The following is a 20,329-nucleotide window of genomic DNA, read 5'->3' as shown; positions in this document are numbered from 1 at the left end:
TTTGTAGAATGTGACTTAAGCATATGCAACTTATAATTGAATGTAAACATCAGTAAAATGTAGGCAAGTCACTTTTCTGTAGAGTATTTATTTTCCACCTTTTCTAGTTGGAAATTGGTATTTTTGGCATGTCTGTACAGATAATACAATAAACAGCAAAAAAGAGAACATAAGAGAAAGAGACATGACATCCAAAATATTCTTTTGTTTCTTTATGATGTATCTGATAAAATACCTACAAGTAATACTAAACTGCCTTTCCTAGCTTTGTATTTTCCTTATTCTTGTCATTAACATGCTGCTCCCCAATCTTTCCCTGGTTATATTTGTGAGATAAACGTTTCCGTAATGTCACTGTGTTAGAGCAGTAATTCCATTTTTCCTGAGCATTTTCCTTTTGTCCACCCAATTTACAAACAAATGTATGCAGCTTAGAGTATTTTGTCCATTTCCCTTCCAAAATTACCCTTCCCAACATTTCTTCAGCAACTAATCCCACATATATAATTTCCAAATTTTCCTAAGTTAATTTCCTTGTCCTTACTTTAATTTGTTATTTTTTTATTTTTCATATCTGTGTATTTTATTCTGCTAATTGTTCATTTGACATCCACTTTAATTTTCCATATTCTAGAACTCCTGGTAGGCAGGTCAAATTTCAGCCATCCATTAATTTCTCAGTTGATGTGTTTAGAACAAACTTTGGAGGCTATTTTTAGGGGAAGCCCTTTATTTTCTAGAAGCTTTTTATGACCTTGTGGAATCTCATGTAACATTTGTTGCTTTGGTGGGTTAAAGGTTAATTAAAATAAGACTCATTTAAAATTAGTCCAGCCCTCAGAGTTTTGCATCCTTTGCTTTCTTTTCTGTTTCACTAGCAGTTCTCTTTTTTCTTTGCTCCTCTCTTCTCTTTTTTTTTTCTCTCCTGCCTTCTGTATGTTTTCTTCTTTAAAATTTCATTTGTTGTGTCTTGCCCTTCTTGCAAACAGCTGGCGTAACATTTTCCCTCTGTCCCCTGAATAGGACTGGATGCCACTACTCCAACCAGTTCCCATGAACTTACTATTCCCAATGATGTAAGTGGACCAATAGTCCGTATCTCTTTCTCTTCTCTCGCTCCTCTGCCGCCAGAGGGGAAACCTCCCATCTTTGGCTGATCTGTAAACAGTAGCCCCCAGAATAAACTGTACAGCATTTAGTCTGTTGGGGAGAGGGTGCTTAGAGGTTAGTGAAATGCTGGATGGAAGCAGCAGAAGTGACTGTCCCCTCTCATGTCAGGTCTCCAGCAATGCTGGGTTGGTTGCCTGATGGTGCTGGTGCCGGGATGCTTCACCGGCTTCATTAAAGCCTGGGTGCCTGCTGCTTTCCTAGATGAGTTCCCAAAACTCATCTCTCAGGTGGCAGCAGCACGGGTGGTCTCAGCAGAAGGGCTAAAGGGGGTGTTAGAACATGCAGCCCCATGTGCTCTGTGCTGGGCTGGAGTCCTCTGTGCCAGGGAGTGGAGAGCTTGCACCACAATGGCTTGTGCTGTACCAGTCGCCACTGCACCTGCACTTATCCAAGGCATCATTCTTCCTCAGCAAAAAAGCTACTTCAGTTATGTGAAGGTCCAATATAAAGGGTTATTTGAAAAAACAAGGGTTAGAAACACTCCTGCTTCAGCTACTGGGCTGGCTATGATCAACAGGCCCAGTGTCCATGAGCAATATGGTGCTGAACCTTAAAACAGCTACTCGAAATGCCCAACTGATACACTGTGCGTCATGTAAAAATGCCTTCCCCTGTTACTCAGTTTCATTGCAAACAGGGTTGGGGTTTTTTTCAGTTTTCATTGCAAATGAGTCATTTGGAAAATGGAAGTTTTCCCCTCTAGTAAAAAAAGCTTTCAAGCATAAGTGGGAACACAAATAGCAATTAGACTATTTAAAAGATACTTACAATATTGTGCAAGCCCTGTTAAACTCAGTGGCAATGATTTACAGTAAGAGAAAGATACAGAATAACAAAGAAGCAAAGGTGTGAGTGCTGTGACTTCATAAGCTTTCTGTTACTTAAAAGATGTGATTTATCAGTACCTGCTTTACAACCCAATTTGTTGTATGTTGAGAATTTTATAGGAGCAACCTGTTTGTCCTTACAGTGCAAATTTTTTTAAATTTAAAATTTTTTAATCTCGCTTTCAGGCAGATCTTGTTCTTGCCATCAGAGATATAAACCCAGGGTCACTCTTTTGACTTCTTTCGGGGTTCATAGCAGAGAAAGAAAAGGAGGAAGTTTGCCTCGGGTCCTGTAGTGGAGTAGAAAATTTAAAAAACCCATCAGTTTCTCATCTGGGAGGTGTGAAATGCCTTAGCTCAGCACTGTCAGTGAAAAGCAAACACACACCCACGCTTTGCTTCTGACAGATTTTTATGACTGTGCTGTGTGAGTCTTGCTGTTGTTGCTAAAGGAGCAAAGTCAAGGCCAAAATGGAGTTAGGCTTAGAAACAGCCTGCACGGGCTCTAGAGGTGCTAAGAGGGAGTTCTGATGTTCACGAGGTGTCAAGGTGTGCATTAAAGCACTGAAGGGCATTAGTGCTGCCCACCAGTGCTCTGTGCATGCCCGTGTCTGTGTGTGCACACTTGGTGTTGCAGTGCCAGCACAGAGGGGAGAACAGGCTCCCATGTCTTATCAGGCATCTGGAGCTGCTTGGGAATTTTGCAGGGGGACAACCAGTTTCCCTGTGCATTTACCCAAGGCATTTGCTCTGCCTGTGCCCCAGCCTATCAGAGGTGCCTTGCCAGTCTGTCCTTGGGCTGCATCAGCAAGAGGGTACCTTCCCTGGGGTCTCCCATTTATAGGGTGTCCCATCACAGCTTCAGTAAGGCTGCTCTCCAGGCAGCCCAGTGCAAAAAATTTTGTATCAGAAATGGTGTGACCAGCAGGATTGTCCCCCTGTACTCAGCCCTGGTGAGGCCACACCGTGCATCCTGTGTTGAGTTTGGGTCCCTCAGTTCAGGGAAGACACTGAGGTGCTGAAACGTGTCCAGAGAAGGGCAAGGAAGCTGGTGAAGAGTATGAGCACAAGTCCCATGAGGAGCTGCTGAGGCAGCTGGGGTTGTTTAGCCTGGAGAGACGAGACTCAGGAGGGACCTCATTGCTCTCTACAGCTACTTGAAAGAAGGGTGTAGCCAGGTGGAAGTACTTACTTACTTCTCAAGTAAGTAAGGTTGTGCCAGGGGAGGTTTTAGGTTGGATATTAGGAAAAATTTCTTCACTGAAAGGGTGGTCAGACATGGGAACAGGCTGTCCAGGGAAGTGGTGGAATCATCATCCCTGGAAGTGTTCAAAAGGACAAAAGAAAGAGATCAGGGCAACAGCAGTTGGGTAATTTGACCTTGCTTTCCCAGTAAGCATCTCCTAATCCCAGTCTTGATAGACAGGCCATCAGTGTGGTATAATAGTTATTTAACTGGTTGAAGATGAAGGAAGCTGCAGGCCCTGGCACAGAGCTGCAGTGCAGCCCCAAAGTTGCCCATGGCCAGTCCCCCTGCCTGCCTCAACTCCAGGGATTCCCTGTGCTGTATGAGTTCCACAGCTTTCTTACTGTATGTGCTGATTTGTGCAAAAGTCCAGCACACATGAGAACAACATGAGACTTGCAAATACATGCTTTGCAGCTACTAGAGAAGTCAATGTATATCTACATGGGCTACAACATACTCTTTAAAACCAAGATAATGATAAGCACATAAAGCCAAAGCCTCAGTGAGAATAAGGATCTGAGTTTAGCCTAGTCTACAGCAAATAGATATTAATAGCCATTTGCAAATTACCTAGCTTCATATTGAAATAAATTTTCCTCATTCCCTCTGGCATTAAGGCTGTGACAGAATTTTTTTTTTATGTTATTAATAATTTCTGTAACAACAGTATACTGCTTTCTTCATACAGTATGCTGACAGTAGCAGCTAACCTGTTGCTTGATAGCAAAGAGATTCTGGAAAATTAAAAAAAAATGTTTTACAGAAGGTTATTGTCCACATGCTAAAAGCTGAGGCTTCCTCTCCAAATAATAAATTCAGAAGATTTGACTTTCTACGTTTTTTTCATAACTTCTGTGTAACTCCAAAAAGAGAACAGAAAGGACATTTCTCTTGGTCTCTCTCAGAAGTCACTTTGATCCTTACCTAGCATCTCCTTTTGCTCATCAAAACCTCTTACAGGGGCATTTGGTTGCCTTTCGTTCCTTGCTGGGATCTTGATTGTCCTATCACTGCTGCCCAAGTTACTCAATATAAGGGTGTTTCACCTAAGTCTGAGAAAAAAATGGCATTAACAGTGGCAGGTCCTTAAAAGAATGGAAGAAATGGCATCCATGGGTGTAGGGGATTGGACACAGAAAGCAGATGTCTTAAGATTTCATAATTCAATCTTCCAGAATGCCCATTGACAATAAACGAACAAACCAATAAAAATTAAACAATCTGTCTGATTAAAAATTGGCCGTATTTTGCATATATGTGGGAGAGACAGGGACAAGTAACGGGAAAGCAACTTACCCCTCCAAAAGCACCAAGAAATTTTAAGATCAGTATTCCATAGACAGAAATGCCAGTCCATCCAATTTGGATATGGCGCACTTGAAGAACTGCCTCTATTTCGCCATGGTGCCTTAAATACTTCCCTGCAAATAGCAAAGGGGGACCCCACATCAGCAAAATTTTCTTGGAAAATACTGAAAATACCCAGTATCAGCTCCACAGGGAGCATGTGGCACTGCTTCTTCCACCAGCAGTCCCTGGAGGACTGAGGTCTCCTCTTTGCAGATCCCAAATCCACTGCCTGCAATGGGGAGAATGGGCACAATCCATTGAGGAGAACATTAGGGCAGTATCCAATCCTAGCTGTGACTTCCAGCAGGGCCACCCACTGCGAACATGTTACAGGAAAAGTACACCTCACCCTCCATACAGCCCTCTTCCAGAAGAGTCCTGAGAACAAGTGCCACGTTCTTACAAAACTAAGATGCTGGCTAAGTCCATCCCTGGCTCAGAAGCTTTCCAGTTGTATGAGAGGATTTAGAATCAATGGTTAGGCAAAGACTTAATAATCTGTACAAGATGTGCCGGGAAAGGTTCTGCAGTTGTGTAAGTCAAAGCATTTCTACTGAAGGCAAGGAATTTCTGGATTCAAGCTCAATAAATTTACCTTACTGCTGACAGCTTCCCATGTAGTAGAGAAATAATGCTCAGAGGAAAAACACAGAATTAACCAGATTCTGTCAGTTAGCAATGCCTATGAGGATAGGTTTTTTGTTTTTTAATGTTTGCACATGGCCTGATTTGCATCTCCCCTTAATCTAAGAAAATGGCATTGGATTCCTCAAGTAGACCTGTCCAAAGAATCAGTAGAATGATTTTGCAGATTTAATATGTATCAAAGGCAAAGCGAAACCATTTATGGGATAAGGCACTGTTTAGCATTGAAAGTAATTTTCCCCAGAACCACCTACTGCTCACTTTAGGGAATGGGATGGAAACTGGTGTTGGGCCCTCAATAAATTGAAATGCACACAAATCTGCAGCAACAAATATTGAGTCATAAAACCCAATTAGTAATAAGAAGGCTTATTTCTGAACATGGGTTCTCAGTTTTCTATATGTCTTCTTGCAAAGTCTGTGAAAATTGTTATAATCCAGATTTTGCATTATCCTAGCAAGGAAAGTGACATTTCTTTTCATTATTTTTGTTTTGTTTTTAAGAGATACAGAGTATATAAGCATCTTTTCTCAGGCCCTGCTGTAAGTCTGTAAAGAACTGTAATCAAACCTCAGGAGATTATTTCTCCCTATAGAGTACTGTGCCCTGGACTTTGTAATTAAAAAACCACAAAACAAAAAACTCAAACCTGAAGCTAAGAAAGCTTGTATAGCTTTCTGAAAAGTGATTGAAGAGTCTCATTGATGATGCTCAACTAATGAAGAAGCTTTGCCAAAGCAAACGGACTTGTTCTGTGTTGGCAGAGGAGAACCAAGGGAAACCATGTATACCTGTGGACAGGTATGGTCAAGTGCTCCATATAGCAGATACCAAGATGCAGAGGCTAATTCTTTACCCTTTTTACAAGCACTACACTGTAAAAATCCTTTTACCTTTGAGAAAAGCATTATTTAAAAAGAAAGTGATCTCCATGCCACTTCCTGTGCAGCATTGGACTGTTATTATTAGGCTCTGTCAGTTCTTAAGCATTACAAGAAAGATAGATAGATAGATAGATATAGATATATATTTAGGATTTATATTTACCACTGTGGAGAAATAAAAAAATGGAAGAGAGGGACATGAACCAGAGATGACATAGTGTATTGGGAGAAAATGTCAGGATCAAGAGTTTGGGAGGAATCACAGCAGACTTTTGAGTCCCACTCATTAAGAGTCCAGACTCCTGATTCAGTCCAGTTTGGACTCGTACCAGCAGAACTTTACTGAAGAACAGAGTAAAGCTAGAAAAAGGCAAAAAGCAGAACCTCTGTTTTACAGTTGTTTGGTTTGGAGGTTTTTTGGCATGAGGAGAAACTGAGGGTGAGGGAAGATGGATGGAAGTGGTATAGAGAAAGTGAAAAGGGAATCATTTTTATCTGGTGCTCAAAGTCCGAGAAGGAGGGTACATCAGCTGAAATTTTGAGTTGTGCAAACAAAGGTGATACAACACAGAAGCAAGCTCTGCAGGTCACTGTCGTGGCCCTTGGGCAGCAAAAGGAGAAACAAGAAAAAGAAAAGGAGAAACAGGAAAAAGAAATTGTCAGACACATGAACTATAGAGCATAAAGGCAGAGATACCAGGTGCTGCTCAGGTATGTAAGCCTTAGGTGGAAATTTGGGATACCAGTGGTAACTTATTTTTTATACCTCACACTGGTTCTATCTTCTTTTTTGTAAGGGTGTGCTACTGCCACAGGCTGCTGGGCTGGGTGCACATCTGATCTGAGCTCTTCCACTCACTTCTTGAGAAAGTTAAAATACATGTGGGTATACATGTACATATATTGTGTGTGTGTGTGTTATATATTTATAATACATGCATTCACAGAATCACAGAATGGGTCAGATTGGAAAGGACCACAGTGGGTCATCTGGTCCAACCTCCCTGCTCAAGCAGGGTCATCGTAGAGCACATGGCACAGGATTGTGTCCAGGCAGTTCTTGACTACTTCCAGTCAGGGAGACTCCACAGCTGCTCTATCACCCACACAGTAAAGTTCTTCTTCATGTTGAGGTGGAATTTTCTGTGCATTAGTTTCTGCCTGTTGCCTCTTGTCCTATTGTTTGGCACCACCAAGAAGAGCCTGGCTCCATCTTCTTGGCCCCCCTTTTTCAGATACCTCAGACATTGATGAGATCCCCTCTCAGTTGTCTCTTCTCAAGGATGAACAGGCCCAGCTCCCTCAGCTTTCCTCATAATCATCTTTGTGGCCCTCCTCTGGAGCTGCTCCAGGAGCTCCATGTTTCTCTTGTCCTGAGGAGCCCAGAACTGGACACAGCACTCCAGATGTGGCCTCACTAGGGCTCCATAGAAGGGTAGGATCTCGACCTCCCTTGACCTGCTGGTAATGCTCTTGCTAATGCACCCTAGGATATCGTTGGCATTCTTGGCCTCCAGGGCACACAGCTGGCTCATAGACAGCTTGTTTTCCACCAGGACCCCCAGCTCCTTCTCAGCAGGTCAGCTCACAGCCTGTACTGGTGCCTGGGGTTATTCTTCCCCTGGTGCAGGACCCTGCACTTGCCTTTGTTGAATTTCAGAAGGTTCCTCTCTGCCCACCTCTCCAACCTGTCGAGGTCCTTCTGATGGGCTGCACAGCACTCTGGGGTATCAGCCACTCCTCCCGGCTTTGTGTCAACAGTGAACTTGCTGAGAAAGGATCTGCCCCTTCATCCAAGTCATTGATGAATAAGTTAAACAATACTGGCCCAGTATTGAACCCTGGGGAACACTGCTAGTGACAGGCCTCCAACTAGATCCTGTGCCCCTGATTACTATAGTATTATACTATAGTGTATAGTGGGCTTGGTAAATTCTATAGTAGGTTTGGCTCCTCTCCCACGTGGGTCAGAGATAGGTGTTTGGATGCAATTTGACATGGTTTTATCTCAAAGCAAGGCTAGGCAGGTGTTTTTATGTGAAACCAAATGTTCGTGGCCTGATTGATCAAAGCTTTTTAGATGAAAACTTCTTCAAGAACACATCAGCTCTTGATTATTAAGGTACTGCACAAATTGCAGTGTAAGTAACATGTAATGGGAAAGGCACCCCAGAGAGACCCCCAGCACTGCTGCCCTTCCTGCATGGCAAATGGAGTAGTGTATTCTGCATGAGCAGAATACATGCGGGTTGTGTCATGGATTGCAGAGTGTGTTTAAGCAGCCTGATGTGACAGCAACAAAGGATGATTTTGGAGAGCTTCAGATGAAAGGTTACCAAACCTCTCTTCGAGATGCTTGCATCACCAGTATCCATGACCGGTCTGGACTGAATCCTCACTCCGTAACTCAAAGTCAGCTAGGAAATTGCAAATTCTTTGCACTGACCCACCTGGGTTACAACCTGGGGGTCACTGGAGGACCTCCAGCACATAGAAGTGGCAGCTTCCTGAATGACCCATCAAGTGCCTTCTCTGTGCTCTGGTTACTGTCTTGTCCTGCATTACCTTCACTACCTGCAGACCAGTGAGACTGAGGTGTAGGAAGTGGAGGCTTAGAGATCCCTGTGCTGCCAGCAGCTGGCCAATGCAGGCACATTTGTGTGGACAGACAGGCTGGAGACTCCCTGGTGAAGCTCAGATCAGTCCTCTGCACTGGCATGTGCAGTCACACTCTAAGACAGGTCCTTGGGATGAGGACAGGGAGCTCAGCGAAGCCCTCCTGTTGTAACAGGATGGGAAATCCTGTGTGCATTTCCTGCCACCCCATTTCCCCACCTCGTGGTTGCTCCTCTTGTGCTTGGTCTTTGTTTCAGCTACCCAGGTACCCACTTCGGCTTTCTGTTTGTCCCTGAGTGTGAAGCAAGGATTGCGTTGGGAGGTTTTTCTTCTTTTGATAAAATGTCTGGACAATGTGAATCTGTTTCTGGCAAGTTACTTCAAGTACTATAGTACCAGAAAGGGGAACGTGTCAGGGCCTGAAGCAGCAGGAAGGGTTGGAGGGGAAGGCAATCTATGCATTTTGGCACATCCTTCTGCAAAACTGGCAGCAACATCCCAGTGTCAACAGACATGTAGAGCAAAGTTTCCATTTTCTACCCGTTCTGGCCATTGCTGAGCTTCTTAGCACCCATCCTTCCTTAACACAGGAAAAAAAGCCTCCTCACCCTTACAGAAACCAAAACATCTCTGCCTCAGCTGCTGGCTCAGTGCCTACTTGATGGAGGAGCAACACCCCGGTACACACATGCCCACACAACACAGCAACTCAGGCTCAGTTTTATACACAATGTACAAGTTTTGGTAAGCGTCTGTAAAGGAAAGCAGATAAATTTCAGTCTCTTCCTATGCCTGCTTCTGCCTGCAGTTACAGAGCTGTAAATCCCACTGACTTTAATCAGACGGTACCTGGCCAAGCAAGAACCACATGTTCCCAGGGAGGTCTAGGACTAGCAGCGCACTGGAAGGGTACAGAGATGCACGTGGCAGCTTTGGATGGTCAGCCTGACTTCCAGCTAGTGTTCTTGGCTTGCTGCTGCCACTGGCAAGTCAGGTTGGGCTGTGTTTTGTTTTCCTCAGCACCACGGCACACTGCCATTTTCTGCCATGGGAGATAGCAAAATAGTTTGATAGTGAGTTAATAATAACCATGTAGCAGCAGAGCTGCATCTAGAGCCATAGAGCCAATAGGCTGCACCAGTTACTCCTTCCAAACAGCACAGCAAAAATCTGTTTTGCTACTGAGCTTTTCATAACTGTGTTTTTAGCAGTACTACAGATTGCAGTTAAGTGGTTTTTGCTTGTGTCTGTGGCACTAATCTCGGTCTTTGTCCCGCTCCAGTTAATAGGCTGCATTATTGGCAGACAAGGCAGTAAGATAAATGAAATCAGGCAGATGTCAGGAGCGCAGATCAAGATTGCTAATGCCACAGAAGGCTCCGCAGAACGACAAGTTACAATCACAGGATCCCCTGCAAACATCAGCTTAGCACAGTACCTCATTAATGCAAGGTAAGTTTGCTTTGTAAGTGATCATGCTTCTGCGAGGTTGCTCTGTCTGCTCTCCAGCAAATGTCTGTCCTGGGTAGATCCAGAAAGTTGCTTTGCAGTGTCCATTTCGCATAGTATTACTCAATTCCTAATGGGTTGTAAAGCCTGTATCATTAGAAGCTGTGTTTGCTGTTGGTTTATATGGAAAGGAGCTTAATCTGGTGCAGTTCCAGGTACACGTTGAATGACAAAAGCTGCAAAATCTGAATACTCATATTATCATCCACCTAAAATATAAGCAGATAAATTAAATTAAATGACAATCATAAATGCTTTAGAAGAAAATACTTTTCCCAGACGCATTTTACTGTCCTAAATGGCAAATATAGTGAAACAGATTGCAAAACAGATTTAATTTACCAAGTGGAAATTGCCACTCAGAGTTGATTTCAAACTGACATTTGGTTGCTCAAAAGGCATGGGATTTATTTTTTCGGAGGCAGCACCACAAATTTGTAAGAAGCATTCCCTAATGAGACATAGTGAGACTCCCTGCTTCTTCACTTCTCGGTCCCAGAATTATTGAAAGCACTGGCTGTTTATCTAAGCCATGACGGTGGTTAAAGTGTCTAACAGTTTTTATATGATTATATAGAAAAATATTAAAATTGATACCGCCTTTATTTGCAATTATCCAGAGAAGAAAGTGCAATGGATGTAGCGCTGTCTCATAGATCTACTTGCAAACAGTGGACTGAGACAATATATTGTGGGGGAGGGGCAGTATCTATGTATTTTATGGCTTTTTTTCTTTTATTTTTTTTTCCCACAAAAATACTCTGATATGAATCAAGCTTTGTGTTTAACTATGTTTGCTGTTAAGGTAGTACAAAGCATGTGATTTATGTGGGGGCTGTAGTCATAGCAGGTCTACAGCTTCCTATGGTCCAACCTCCTCTCCATCCCAGTTGTGTCGTGCACCAGTGAAAACTACTGTAAATGGAGTGGAGGACGTTTGTGCAGCTCTGTGTTACAGCAAACAAAAATACTACTTTTTATAATTCAGTCTGAAAGCAGCTTCCTAGGGAAAAATATATTGAGGGGTGGCACTGTGAAAACTAAGATAAGCCGTTTCCAGAATCTTAAAACAACCTACAGCTCTTTTGATTTATATTCTTTGTAGCAAATATAAGTCACTTCCGTAAGCCCTGTAATCAAATAAAAATGTGTTCCCTCCTTTAACCCTTAAGGATATGTTCTTCTCTTGGTGTTCAGGGATTCCCCACACATCGAGACGAGAATAGACCCCTTCATTTTTAGTTGCACAAACACCATATGGCATGCATCTGGATCTCGGAAGATAACAATTTAAGATCTTCAAGACAGCTAAAGCATGCAAATAAAGTAATGCACTTATTAATGGAATTGCAGTGAGCTGCTCACCAGAGACAAACTCTAGTGAACAAACCTGTTTGACTCACTTTAGAAAAGCCTGTGAACTCTCACACTTCTGTTGATTACTGTCTAATGATTCTTTTGACGGAATGGGATCTATATGAGGTCTTTTAACATACTTTCGCAAAGAAGAAAGCTTCTCAGCAGTCATATACTACGGATACTCAATACCCTGTGAAACCAGAAACAAAATATTTTCTTCTTGTTAAATTTCTAGATAGAAGTCATTTGTTACCATCGTCTACAATAAACCATCATATGTTATGTACCATGTGTTGAAACTGTATTTAGATGAAGTGACTTCATTTGTAAATGAAGACCTTAAAGTAATGTTTAATAAATTAAGCTGTAAGGTAACGTAGGAAATTAAGGTGGCTTTTTCATTTTAAAAAGTGACACTGTTCCAGATCTCTCCTTTTGCAAGAGACACTCCTGTCCAGCCAGGTGCCACCACAGCAGCAGTGCTTGGTGGCAGTTGCACTGGAGAAAGGACTGAGAAACTGTCAGGCAAGTGGGAGGTTTGCTCTAGCTGGGGTTTAGGTGCTCAGGCAGGTGTCCGAGGGTCAGAGCCAGGCGGCTGCTGCTGCTGCTGCTGCTTTTGCTGCCTCTGTGTGCTGGGGATGTCTCAGGGTTATGTCAGTCCTAAACCTGTCGCAAGTGATGCCTTCTCTTTTAAAGATGGTGGCATAAAACAGCACTGGGGAAGAGATGAGTACAGTATAGTACTGCCCAAAGTATAGCCTGGTATGGGAAAATAATAATTATAAAAAATAAAAGCCATATAAGCATTCAGTGTAAGGTAGACTTTTTCTTTTTTCTCCCGCACCAGATCTGTCATTTATGGAAATTTGGTTTCCAGGGCCAGTATTTCCGCATAAACCAGTGTCTTTCAAAAGCATAAGATGTAAAAAATCAAAACTAATCTATCCACAGTAATCCTGAAACATTCTGCGTGTATCTTTAAACTATCCTCCAACCAAAGTTGCTATCTATAGAATAATTTATCAACTTGCTTTAAGACTTTTATTGCAATCTGGTGTTGGATATGTACATAGTATACTCTAAATTATAGATATATAAATATATTAATACAATATCAAGACAAAGATATAAATATTTCTAAAGTATTGTTTTGATTCTGTGTTGATTATCTGAGCACTGACCTCTGTATGAGTAGAACATGTCCTAGTTTGTTTGCAGTAGAACTGTCTTATTTCCTGTAAAATCTTCTGTCTCTTAACTGGTCTCCACTGTAGTAACTGGATTTTCATTACTCAATTCCATCTTCTAGCTTTTATTAAGAATGAACCACAGTTTAGTTTTCCTGTGTAAGACTCAGCTTTGGATTATAAATGAACTGTAGCTAGCAGCACTTGCTGCTTGTTGAAGGGCAGTTTCCTGAAAGGTATTTTTTTACTGTCCTTTTCTCAAGGGGTTCATTCATAGAGCTAATAGGACTGCCAAAGGCACATCTGAGCTCTGTTCTTTTCAACAATTTTGCGTGATGCAGGATGTGGCCTTCAGTGTATATATTCAGAAAGCATAGCTCTTCAAAGGGACAGTGTAAAATTGTATGAAGGCTACCTCATCCACGTTCACATTTAATTTTATTGCATCCACAACTGGTTTGGGAAACTGCCACTGCCATGGGACAACTGACAGTTAACCTGATGAACTTTCCCCTTATGTGTTGCCCTTATGTTTCCAGTAACAAATGGGAAGCAGGGCAAATTACTGCTACAATCATACCTGTGTGAGTACACCAGAGACAGGGAGTTCGAATGGCTGCTACCAACACCAGCATTTGGTCCGTGGGATCTGTTCTCCTTGCTGGTGCAGGAGAAATCTCAGGCTCAAACACCTTCCCATATCAGTAAGGATTTTTTTTGTTTCTGTTAAATGCACAGTAGGCAAATTTGGAGTCACTGAAACACTTGAGTCCTGCATTATCTTTCTATATGCCTCCCTCCCAGAATAATACTGAGTCATATTAAAAAATCCAACTGTATAAACTGAGTTTTTCAAAACATACAGGGTACCACATATAACTCCTACACCCCCAAGTCGAGGATGTACACTGGAGTTGAATTCACTGATTCAGTGGTCTTGACATAAATCCCTCAGTCTGAGTAGACTGCAAGTAGCATGTGCTGACAGCACAAGGATGCTTTTCTCTCTGCAAAGAACAGCTCTGCTGCGAGGGTTAGAAAAATTCTGAGTTGCTCATCCATGGGGTCAGGTAAAGACCACCAGGGAGGAAAATAAAAACTTTACCTCCCACAAAGCAGTCTGCATTTCATGCACTCACCCTCCTCCCCTCCCATCTCCTCACAGCTAACGTGCGCCTTCCAACTTCCCAGCAAAAGCCGCTGAGGAGTTAATACTCCCAAGAGCCCTCTTTCACGAGAAAGAGAGAAGCTCAGTGCTTAAGCTCTCCCTCTCTTCTCCATTTTCCTCTCCCCAGCTCAGACCCATTCCAAGTATCCTTTAGACTTGCCCTCAGCAGCAGTGCTTTGGGAAGCTCTAGTCCCATGTCCCCATTCCCTAGGTAGCGCTGGTTGATTGCTTGCATTCTTGCTCGAACCTTTCTCTGGCTGTCAATAGCCCAGGGGCTGTTACTCTCAAAACTGCGTGTAAGTCTAAGGTGAGGAAAAGCGAGGCTCTTGCAAGCCCTGTTTAGGGTGATCGTGCTCCCCTCCCAGCCTGTAGCCTGGCTACAGCTGCTCTGCAGGCCTGCACACCCCGTCCCCAACAGGGACCAGCACAAACCCTATGCTAGCAAGCCTTGTAGGGCCCGATGTGTAATGGTAAGAAAGGGGCAGGTCCTCTGCAGAGACAGCTAGCAGCTTGTTTGCACTCCACTCTGGAGGGGAGGAGCTTCTGCAGCTCCTCAGATCACCTAAGGAGAAAGCCCAGGAGCCTGACAAGTTAGTAATTACCACAAAGAAAACCCCAAATTTAATAGGAATATACATATAACTGTAGCTAGCAAAGATTTCCTAGCCCATAGTCCTATTTATATGCTAGGCTGCCATAGCTCACAGCTGGCAAAATGCATCCTGAAATTAATACTTAGGTTATTTGCTGGCCCAAAAGCCAGTGCACAAGCTGCAACAAACAAACAGCAAAGAGAGGATTTATTTAGGCAAACGTTTTGTCATCTGAAAAAAAAAGATGTGTCCTTGGATATACTGTCTAAAAATGTACAGAAAAGCAGGAGTATGTGGGCCAAACTCATCTCACCCACTGAAGGGTGGAGTTAGGCTAAAGTGAAGGTGGTTTGATACCTACATCCTCCAAAAAGAGCCCATCGCTTCCTGGGGCTCGGAGGTTGGGTCAGTCTTGAACTTCCTCATGCTGTTGGGGTCTGTCTGAGGATATGTATGTTGTATCCATGTAGTACCTTGTCTGTCAGCTGGTAAGCTTTTTCATGTTCACTGTAACCACTGCCACAAGCTCAGAAAGGATACCACTGCTGTGTAAGCCGGGGTGTTTTTCAGTGTTCCTTTTTTACTAATTAACTTGATTAATAATAAGATTGCATAAATATTTTGTTGTGATATTAAAAAGTCTGGGGGAAGTACAAACCAAAGTGAACACACTGGCTAATCTGGTTTGTTTTATATGAAAAATGCACATTGACCTCACAGTGAATGAAATGAAAAACTAACTTGCTTAAAAAAAAAAAACAACCAAAACTTAATGCGTTAAATGGAAGCAGCAAACTGTTGCTCAATCTCCTCTCATCCTAGCAAAATGACAAAGGGTACTATTTATGTCACAAACTGACAAATTGAAAAAATTACCAAAACCCCCCGCGTCCCCCTTTCAAAAATACCCTAATTATGAAAAGCAAAATTCACCATATCAGTGCTGGGGAGTAAACTTCATAGTTATTTTAAGTTTTCTCTTAAGTTTCGTTTTTTCCATCTTTTTGCCATTACCTCCATTCCTTAGATTTCTTTTTTCATGCGTAAAATGAACTAGCAACCCCCCCACCTTCCTTTTTTTTTCTGTTCCAGAACTTTAGAGTCTCAGTAATGTTTTCACCATCGAATCACGGAAAACCCTTTTGTTATTTCTCTTCTTTAACACATAACATGTTCCTCCTTTGACCCTCATTTTCCCTTTTTTTCTCTCTCTCCCCCTTCTCCCTCCCACTCGTCTGTCCCCCTCGTCCACCAATCTAATCCTGCCCTTTTGTGGTTGCTGTCCTTCCCTCCTTCCTTCTCTCCCTCCTTCCTCCTCCTCCTCCTCCTCCTCCTTTTCCTCCTCCCGGCCCCACCGCCCTGGCTGAACCCTCCCAACCTGTTTGTTCCTCTTCCTCTCTTCGTTTGCAGCTTAGAGATGGCTAAAGTCAGCACCCAGACCGCTTCCGTCACGACCCCTGTTGACCTCAACATGAACCTCTCTCAGTCTGCCACCCCTACCTCCACCCCCACCTCCATGGCCGTGCTGGCGGCCGCCTCCGCCGTTACCGTCAGTACCCCCCCTCCCCTACCAACTCTGCCAACCACCCACTATGCCGTTCCTGTCTCCAGTCTGCTTGGCATGAAAACTGTCCCACTCCTGGCACTAAATGCCGCGGCCGCTGCGGGGGCCACGGGGAGTTTGTCCGCTTACACTGCCAAAATTCCTTCGACGAGCGGGGTTAAGAAATCTGACCGCCAGAAGTTTGCTCCATATTGAAGGGATGAGACACACAATGCAAGCTTTGCCAGCTCTACCAAGAGTCTGTGGTAGATCCTAGTTATCAAGGAAACAATACGGCATCTTTTATTTTCTGTTAAATTGCTAGTGTTAACTGTTGCCAACTCAAGTCGTCTTCCGCTCTCCATAACAACTAACACCCAGGCACCACCTACCAGCTAGTTCCAACAGCGAGCAGACACCAGCCCGGGCTCCTTCTCCCCCAACACTGTCCCTCTGGCAGGGTGGCAGCCAGGCAGGGTTGCCCCCACCCCAGCAAGGAGAAATGTGAAAGAGACGGAAAAACATAAATGAGGCAAAATTTTGACAGCCAGGTCCTGCTCCAGCAATACTGCCTGGCCTATAAATACACTTATTTGCAGGTATTCCTCCAACTCCAGAACAGTTCCTTATGACAAACTGGCATCTCTGATGACTTTTTCTCTTGCTAGGACGTGCAAATCTGGCACTTGTGACAATCCCTAGTGCCCCTGAAATCCCACATGAAGTGCTGTTGGCCCCCTCAATCGTTCTGCTCCCAGTAGGCTTCAAAATCCCTGTCCTCCTGCCCTGAGACCTGCCTGTGAGCAGGAAAGGGAGGCTACAAAGTACCAAACAACAGGTACTTCTGCATACAAAAAAAAAAAAAAAAAGTACAGATGAAGCTTTCTGGTCTGACGAAAACTGCTAAATTAAAATGACTGAAAAACAACAAGGAAAAAAAAATCAGGCACCTGTGCTGTTCTTTTAAAGGGTGCGACAATTTTTCTCTGCTTTGGAAAACCATATTTTTAAGAACTCTGCTTTAGGAAGGGAGAGTGGGAGGGAGAGCAGGCTCCTTGTTCTGCGGTCAGATGTTTTATATATACTGACAAAGTACTTATTTCTTTAAGTACTTCAAAGCAGGTGCAAATCAGATATGCAGTCACTATTCTGGTACCTCCTTCCATGTATATTTTATTCAGCCAAAATGACCTTTTTTTTTTTTGTTAGGTTTCTGTACAAAAGACATCCCTGTCTAACTCACCACCAATAATGCAGTCAGGTTGTATTGTAATCATGAAAATGACGTAGCTCTTATCAAAGGTCATTCAGAAGTTGGTGCTTGGACAGATACCATCCCTTTAACAAGAACTTAAGGATGTTCTGATTACAGACACCTAATTGCAACAAAGCCAAGAGAGCTGGGGGATGGAGTGGCTGGTTGCTAGCTGTTGGAACTAGTTCTTAACCCCATTTTCTGTTTGTCCATCCACCTTCCTTTTAATTTCTGTTGCATAACTCAGTAATGCAATATTGTTTTCCTCACCACTTCCAAATCCAGAATCCCATTAGCCTGCCATGTTCATCCACTTTGCACTCCTTGGACACAAAGCTTTAACAATTGAACTGTATTCAGTGCATTTTAATATAAACTAAAAACACAATGCAAATGCAATACTTTTTAAAACATGGTATTTCAAAGTGTGTTATTGTATAGGGCTAAGTACTATCTCAGTATTTTGTGTCATTTCTGTATTCTGTGGGCTTTTCTTCACCTTAGCACCTTTGCACTAAGTTTTGTCACTGTAATCATTTGTAGACCTGCCATTGTTACAGTTTGCATTTATCCAAATGGGGTTTTTGGTTGCTTTTGTTGGGAGTTTTTTGTTTTGGTTTTTTGTTTCTTTATTTTGGGCCTTTTTTCAGTTGTATTTTTTTTTTTTTTTTTGATTGTATATAATGAAGGAAAAACTGGAAATAATTTCAAGGTACCACAACTATTCAAAAGCTCTAGAAAACTGCTGTAAAACTGTTCTGGGCTATTGTAACTGTTTCAGTAATTGACATTTAAGAAAAGAAAAACCAAATCACCAACCTGTGTCAGAAAACTTGCCTGCACTGAAATGCTGTTCTATGCTGGTTGTACTCAAGTGGTATTTTTTTAATAGTGAGAAGATTTTTTTCTTTTTTTTGCCTTTTTTTGTTTTTTTTTTTTTTTTTTTTTTTATTTTCCTCGTTTTTGTTCCTACATTTTAGGCTGTCTTCAGAAGTTACTGGCCTGGGGGCTCTCTAATGTATCTCTTCATGCCCTAGTGCATTAGCCACCAGACAGGACTTTTCCAAAGCCCCATGAGACAATGCTTTCTATGGACTAATCTACAGAGGAGTTTCTGCCATTTCTAACTTTCTTATTATTCTGAGACATCAAAAGAAAATAATTCTTTACTCTTTAAGCAACTGTGCTTCCTAACTCTTGTGTTGCTTTCATTACTGTTCCAGTTTTAACTCTGTTGTGGCTCATAACATAAAGCAAAGACAAGTTATTTTCGGGAGTTAATTTTTATTGATGTTCATGCTTTGGCTAATCTGTATAAAAGCATGGGCCGTTAGTGTTCTAAGCCACTGTATTCAGCTAGAGACTTGACAGTAAATTAAATGAGACGTTTTTATAAATAAATTTTTTTCCTGATTAAAAAAAAAAAAAAAAAGACGTGGTAGCTTTGTGCATACAACTGTTGTGTTGTTTAAATTTTGTTCTTTGTAACCAGTTGCTAATTTGTCATTTAAGAAGCACTATTTTATGAATTGTCAAACTAAGATCACAGACAAATCGCTTGTTTTCATTAATGATTAAACGTTCATATCATCACGCCTAAGGTCCCACTGCTCATTGGGAAAGATTGTAACACCTGTGCAAAACAGGCAACGTTAGAAAGGATGTTAGCCCGTTGTCAGGGATGATGAGGCTTTTCAGGAGTAGATGGAGCCAGACTCTGTAATTAGTAGAGTAAGCAATATTTCTCTAAAACTTTATTTGGTGTTTAACAAAGTTGCTCTTTGAGAACCTCACACAGTGAACAGAAAAGACAAATTTGTCTTCTTGTTACAAGCAGCCACTGGTTTGTATCTCCAGTGTTTTCCCAGACTGATTTATAGATCAGATGGGGAAAGAAAAACAAGAACAAAAGAATAAACTTGGGTACTGAGTTGCTAAGACCCTTCGTTCTTTCCCATTCCCAGCAGCATTGTTGAGTGAGGCTTCTAGACAGCACCTTCCATTCTGCCAGGAAACTGGCCCAGCAGCTGGGTGGAGCGTGGCAATTTGCATTAGAAGGAGGAGAATGGAGAGCTGAGGAGGCCAGGGCACTGTCTCATTCTGCCCTGATACTCTGCTTGAGCAGTTCAGGTTCTCCTTTAGATCTGCTGAAGCACTGCAGTCACAGCCTCCAGTTCTCTCTTCACACACAGGCAAAAGAAAGGTGCTGGCCCTGAGCTGCTGTTGCAATCCAGCATCTCTGGCTGCACACTGTGGCCACCTTTCCTCTTAGGGCACTGGCTGTACTTCCACATTTACTGCTTGCTCTATCTTCATGAGAAAAGCAGAGTTTTCTGGCAGTACAAGTGAGTAGCATCCTTAATGACATGAGCCTGATTCTACAACCTTCATCTACTAAGGTCTCTACCTGCTTCTGTGAATTTAATTTGGGGTCCCACTTCCCTTCCCTGCCCCAGCTGAACTTGCAAGCCATACCACTATTATTTTACACGGTCTTCAGGATACAGACAGCTCTAAAGTGTCTGGGTCTTGAGTCTGAGCCTGGTACTGTATGACCAAGATGTGCATACAGACTTGCAGATCTCTGTAGAAGTCAACAACTTTTCCAATGCAGATGCAGCCACAGAGCAATTCTTGACAACAAAGGTTGCCAAGGAAGATTACAGAAGAGCTCTTTGCATCCCAGCATCCAGGAAGCCTTACCCAGTGTTGTCAATTAGCTATTTCAGGTTATTTCAGCTTTTAGGTTAAAAGAACTATAGGTCGTAGTACTAACCTTGATAAAATTCTGTTGTTATTATTACTTAAAAAATATTTATATTACTTAGAATATATTTAAATTTGTACTCTTGAAAGGAGAGCTGAAGCTGCTTTTACAGCAGAGACCTCCATAGTCTTCATTTCCGCAACAGCAAAAGCTATTTCTATGGCTAGCCTGGCTAATGTAAATTAAAAAAAAAAAATTATTGCAGC

General features: G+C 42.5%; 1 protein-coding gene across 20 annotated transcripts in view; it reads left to right on the top strand.

Moving 5' to 3' along the window:
• LOC113947352 (poly(rC)-binding protein 3-like) overlaps positions 1–20,329 on the top strand; it is a 462,347-nt gene that overhangs the window by 431,796 nt on the left and 10,222 nt on the right. For 11 of the 20 annotated variants that reach the window (XM_027643806.1, XM_027643807.1, XM_027643814.1 and 8 more), the window contains 3 exons: positions 1,024–1,076; positions 10,025–10,194; positions 15,969–16,615. The exons of 2 other annotated variants lie outside the window; for them this stretch is intronic. In XM_027643806.1, the coding sequence (XP_027499607.1) occupies positions 1,024–1,076; positions 10,025–10,194; positions 15,969–16,317 (572 nt within the window). In that variant the 3' untranslated portion in view covers positions 16,318–16,615. Of the gene's footprint in view, positions 1–1,023; positions 1,077–10,024; positions 10,195–11,423; positions 12,610–15,968; positions 16,616–18,336; positions 18,950–20,329 lie in introns of those variants that run through there. 7 more of the 20 variants (XM_027643821.1, XM_027643820.1, XM_027643819.1 and 4 more) reach the window with 4 other exon arrangements.

This window comes from Corapipo altera, unplaced genomic scaffold (genome assembly GCF_003945725.1).
Source record: "Corapipo altera isolate COAL_440 unplaced genomic scaffold, ASM394572v1 24b, whole genome shotgun sequence".
Classification (NCBI taxonomy): domain Eukaryota; kingdom Metazoa; phylum Chordata; class Aves; order Passeriformes; family Pipridae; genus Corapipo; species Corapipo altera.
The sequence above is the reverse complement of the archived record's forward strand: the minus strand, read 5'-3'. Positions and strand labels throughout refer to the sequence as shown.